This window comes from Corapipo altera, unplaced genomic scaffold (assembly GCF_003945725.1).
Source record: "Corapipo altera isolate COAL_440 unplaced genomic scaffold, ASM394572v1 290, whole genome shotgun sequence".
In the NCBI taxonomy this organism is placed as follows: domain Eukaryota; kingdom Metazoa; phylum Chordata; class Aves; order Passeriformes; family Pipridae; genus Corapipo; species Corapipo altera.
In genome coordinates, this window is record NW_020885041.1 from 484,612 (window position 1) to 489,779 (window position 5,168).

The following is a 5,168-nucleotide window of genomic DNA, read 5'->3' on the forward strand; positions in this document are numbered from 1 at the left end:
CAAAAACCCCCAACCACCTCAGGGACCACCAAAAAACCTTGAAAGCCCCCAAAAACCCCAGGACCCACTATGACCCTCAACAACATCCAGTGTCCTCGCTCCTGGCCTCACTCACCTCGGGGGTGGGTGGGGGTCTCCCTCCTGTCCGGGGGGGCTCCCTGCAGTGCCCCAGCCAGGTTGGGGTCCCCCTTAGGCCTTGGGGCACCCTGGCCCAGGGAGGGGCGGGCAGTCCCGTCTCCCACCCCGCCTGCTGCCAGCAGCGCCTTCCTGCTCAGGTCCATCAGCGCCTTCCCAAAAAATGCCTCCTGGAACAGAGGGGTTCTGTCAGCATCAGGGGGGCTCCTCTGTCCACTCCCCCGTCCCCAGGCCACCTCAACCCCCTCCATCCACCCCACCTGCAGGTACGGGGGGAACATGTCCTCCAACTTGCTTTTCTTCCGTCCCCGGCGTTTCTTCTTCTCGTCCCCCTCTCCCGAACCCGGATCCAGGCCAGCCTCGGCCGGGACATCGCCCGGAGCCCCTGCAACAGCCCCCCCAGGAATGAACACACACCTCCCAAAAAGGGCCTGGGGTTGTTCCCGAGCCACCGGCACCGTCACAGCACTGTGGGTCCTCCACATCCCGGGGGGATGAGAAGGGAAAGGAAAAAGAGGGGAAAAAGGGAAGGGGAAAGGCAAAGAGAAGGAAAAACGGAGAGGGGTGAGAGGAAAGGGTTGAAAAGAGAAAGAAAGGAGCTGAAAAGGGGAGAGGGAAGGGGAAAAGGGAAAAGGAGGGAAGGGGAAAAGGAAGGAAGGAGAAAAGGGAAAAGGAGGGAAGGGGAAAAGGGAAAAGGAGGGAAGAGGTGCCAGTAGGCCCTACCATCCTCGGGGTGCCCCTCAGTGCTCAGCCCCTCACGCCCCACGTCCGCCAGCACCGCCGGCACCTTCTTGAGCCGCGTGTGGGACTTGCGCTGCCGCACCATGAACCCGCCGATGCCTGGGGGGCAGAGGGGGGGATCACAGCGTGCCCAGGAGGGGTCACAGCAGGGCCTGAGGGGGGTCAGGGCCTGGGGGGCACTCACCGGGCCGGTACGGTTTGCGCTTCCTCTTCTTGCACTCCTCGGGGTCCTCCAGCCCCTTCCCCGAGTCCCCGTCGGCGCCGACGTCACGGTCGGGGCTGGCCGGAGCCTCCAGCTTGATCTCGCACTCCATGTGCTCCACACCCACTGCCACGGGGGGAGGACACTTCAGCGGGGTCCTCTGGCACCCCCGCGCTGCACCCACCCAGCTCTCATGCCGGGAACACCCACCCTCAGCCTTGAGCAGCTCATCGGCGTCCAGGTCGCCGTCCTTCTTGTCCTCGGGGCCCAGGGGGTCGCCCCCCTCGAGCCCCCCGTCCCCGTTGAGGGCGCCGGGGCGGCCCTTGCGCTGCCGCCGCTTGTGCAGGGGCGACAGGGTCAGGTTGCGCAGCACGGCCATGCCCGTCTCCGTCAGCCACACGCCCTCGAAGCGGAAATACTGGGGCTCTGGGGGAGCAAACGCCACGTTGGGGACAAATGCCAGGGCTGGGTGTGTGGCCAGAAGCGGGCACGGCACCGGGGACCCCATGGCACCGTCATGGCACCGCACGTACCCGGATCCTTGGCCTTGGCCATCTCTGCAGGAGGCACGGGCGCTGTATAGGAAAGCAGAGGGGCAGGTGAGTCCCCACGTCCCACAGATGTCCCCTAGGCCCTCCTCTGGGTTCTCTGCACCCCGTGAGCTCACCAGGTTTGATCACGTAGGGCTGGCAGGCGCTGCAGTCAAAGCCTTCATCCGCAGCCTGCTCCACCTCCTCCTCAGTGAAGAGGCTGTCGCACGCCGCGTGCAGCCACCTGCGGGCAGGGGGACCTGTCACACACCACGACCACCCCCGGGGACCCCAGACTTTAAAGAATCACAGAATATGCCCGAGTTGGAAGGGACACACAAGGACCATCCAGTCCAACCCTCAGCCCTGCACAGGACACCCCAAAATCCCACCATGTGCCTGAGAATATCATCCAAACACTCCTGGAGCTCTGGCAGCCTTGGTGCTGTGCCCATTGCCCTGGGGAGCCTGCTGAGTGCCCAACCACCCTCTGGGAGAACAACCTTTTCCTAAATCCAACCTAAACCTCCCCTGACCCAACTTCAGGCCGTTCCCTCGGGTCCTGTCACTGGTCACCACTGAGATCAGACTGCGATGAGTCTCCCCTCAGCCTCCTCCTCTCCAGGCTGAGCGGACCCAGCACGCTCAGCGTTGCTCACCGATCGCAGTGCCGGCACTGGATGAGCAGGTCGTCCTCCACGTACTTCTCGCGGCAGAAGGGGCACACGACGAGGCTGGCACAGGGCGCGCAGTGGGTGTAGTTGTTCTGCCACTCGCAGTGGAACCCGGGGGATGCAGCCCCGCACTGGACACAGCACACACACCTGGGGAGGGAGGGAGGGAAGAAGGGGGTCCGAGGGGTCAGTGCCAGCTCGGACACCCCCTCGGACACCCCTTCCTGCCCCGCCACGCACCACTTGCACTTCCAGCCGCCCTTGGGCACGGTCTGCAGCGGGGGGTCCAGGCAGTACGTGTGGTAGCTGATGTCGCAGTCGTCGCAGAGCAGCAGGCGCGAGGGGTCCGAGGCTTTGCCGCACACCTCGCACACGATGCACTCCACGCAGCGCCAGCCCTTCAGCAGCATCACCTTGGTGATCTGGGGACGGGAGGGGTGGCAGCCACGTGAGCCCTGGGCACGGTCACGGGGGTCCTTGGGCTCGGCGTGGCCATAGAGGACACCCAAGTGGCTCGGCACGGCCGGGGGACGCGCCGGGCACGACCTCGTGTGTGTGTCCCATGGGACATGGCCAGTCCCCGAGGGGCACAGCATGGTGCTATGGGGACAGGGGTCCCAGGCCCCCTCCTCACCTTGCTGTTGACACAGTAGGGGTGGTAGCACTGGGAGCACTGGGAGCAGGCGAGGAGATGCCCCTCGGCCCCACGCCCGAAGCTGCCGCACACCACGCACATGTCCTGGGGGGAGATCAGGAGTGAGGGGACAGCAGCTGGCAGTGGGAGGGACACAGAGCCTGTCCCACCCCTTCTGTCTGTCTGTCCTGCCGTGCCCCAGTTACCTGCATGAGCACAAACTTGTCAGTGTTGGAGAAGAGGACGACCGTGTTCTGCATGGTGTCGTCATCATCCTCGTCCTCCTCCTTGCTGGGCGAGCTCTCCACGTCGGCGAGCTGGGGACAGAGTGGGGGGCTCAGCACCGAGGTCCCCCTCTCTGTGCAGTTTGGGGGGGCACCAGCCAGTCTAGTGCTGGACTGGGGGACACAGGAACACGCAGGGACAGGAGACCCCCTCCCCAAGGGGAAGCTCCATGCCTGCCCTGGTCTTGTAGGGTGAAGCCCCCAGACTCAGCAAAACCTCAGGCAGCTACACCTCCCGTGAGACCCCCCATCCACCCCACCCCGAGGGCTCCCAAACCTTTCTGAGGGACTGGGATGGCAGGGAAGGAGATGGGGGGAGACTCTTGGCCATCACCCCTACCACCGAACAGCTGGGAGACCCCCCTGCCCCCCACTCCTGCCCCAGCCCAGCCTTACTGCTAAAGTGTCAACGGACGAGGTGGTCGACTTCAGGCGCGCACGGCCCCGGCCCCGGCCCCCGTGGGACCCTCCTCGGGGGCGCCTCCGCCCAGGGAAGCTGCTGCTGCGACCCTAAGGCCGAGGGGAGAGGGGGGATTACAGTTCTGGGGTCACAGCCGGAACCCCACACAGTGGAGTGGCACAGCCCCCATCCCACACCCAGTCCTCGCCTACTTGCCAGCCCGGGGAAGGGGTACGGCCCTGGTGGGGCCCTGAGAGTGGGGGGATCCCACAGAAACCCCCTGTACCTGCTTGACCCGGGAGCGCCCCGGGGAGCTGCGGCGCCGGCCCTTGTCCCCGTCGCCCTTGGCCGCCGGCTCGAACAGCAGCGAGTCGTCGGTCTCGGCGCCCAAGGGCAGCGACCCCCCGTCCTCCTTCTGCAGGCTGGCGTCGGCCGAGGCCGGGCCCAGCTCGGGGGACAGTGACCCCCCGCCCTCGGGGTCCGGGGAGCCCAGGAGTGGCTCCGAGCCCGGGAAGCTGCTGCTCGTGTCCCCCTGGCTCAGGTTGGAGATCTCGTTGAGGATGTCGGGCCGCGGGCGCAGGGCGGGGGGCTCGGGGCACCCCTCGTCCCCGCGCCCCAGCAGCTTCTCGCCGGTGGTGCACACCTCCATGGGGGTCTCGGGGCCCAGCTCCTCCGGCTCCAGGAGGAGGGGGGACCCCTTGGCTCCGGGGTCCCCCCCAGCCCGGCCTTCCTCCACCGCATCCTCCTCGCTCAGCGGCGGGGAGCTGCCGCTGGTGCCCTCCCGCTCCAGCCTCGGCGCCTCTTCCTCCTCCTCTTCCTCCTCCTCAGGCAGGCCCGGGAAGGGCCCCAGCTCCGGGGCTGGGCTGCCAGGGGGGGCATCTCCGGGGGGGCTGGTTGGGGACTCCCCCTCACCACCGGCCGTCTCCATCTCCTCGTCCTCGGGGGGCTCGGCGGGGGCCAGGGTGACGACAGGGGAGCCCAGGGGGGGTGGTGGGGAGCCGGGGGGCTCGGTGTCCATGGCGGTGCCGGGGCTGCCAGGGGGCTCGGGTAGGGCTGGGGTGGGAGGCTCGGGCACCTCGTCCTCCTTGGCGTCAGGGGAGGGGTCTGGGGGGCGCACGGGAGAGATGGCGCGGAGAGCTGGGGGTGGAAAGGGGGGATGGTGACATCACAGCCCCCCCTCCAGAGACAACCACTCCCCCAACCCCAACCCCAGTGTGCCCCCAGACCAACCTGGGGGAGCTGAGGGTGGAGGGGTCATCTCAGGGGGCAGCGAGGGCTCCGGCTCCAGCTCCATCTCCTCCTCAGGGGGCACCTCCAGAGCCAGGGCTGGTGCTTCCTCTGCCACTGCCACCTCAGGAAGGAGACCTGTGGGATGGGGACATGGGTGAGGGGGTGACAGGGGTCCCCTCCACCCCCTGTGCCACCCAGCCTGGGGCTGAGAGACAACAAACCCCCCCCCCAAGCTCCCCATGTACCCCAAAACAGGGGAAATGAGGGTCAGGCAAAGCCAGGGCTGCTGAGAAGCCCCCAGTGTGAGACCCCCACACCCACAGGAAAGGAGACAGAGT

The 5,168-nt window shown here is 67.1% G+C and overlaps 1 protein-coding gene across 1 annotated transcript in view; it reads right to left on the reverse strand.

The window, feature by feature from the left end:
* The window catches only part of KMT2D (lysine methyltransferase 2D), a 28,011-nt gene that overhangs the window by 17,522 nt on the left and 5,321 nt on the right, over positions 1-5,168 (reverse strand). The window contains 14 exon segments of the mRNA XM_027668492.1: positions 116-305; positions 396-520; positions 859-975; positions 1,061-1,204; positions 1,289-1,504; positions 1,612-1,653; positions 1,746-1,852; positions 2,268-2,432; positions 2,523-2,704; positions 2,917-3,021; positions 3,123-3,233; positions 3,597-3,710; positions 3,887-4,737; positions 4,831-4,965. Of these exon segments, the coding sequence (XP_027524293.1) occupies positions 116-305; positions 396-520; positions 859-975; positions 1,061-1,204; positions 1,289-1,504; positions 1,612-1,653; positions 1,746-1,852; positions 2,268-2,432; positions 2,523-2,704; positions 2,917-3,021; positions 3,123-3,233; positions 3,597-3,710; positions 3,887-4,737; positions 4,831-4,965 (2,604 nt within the window).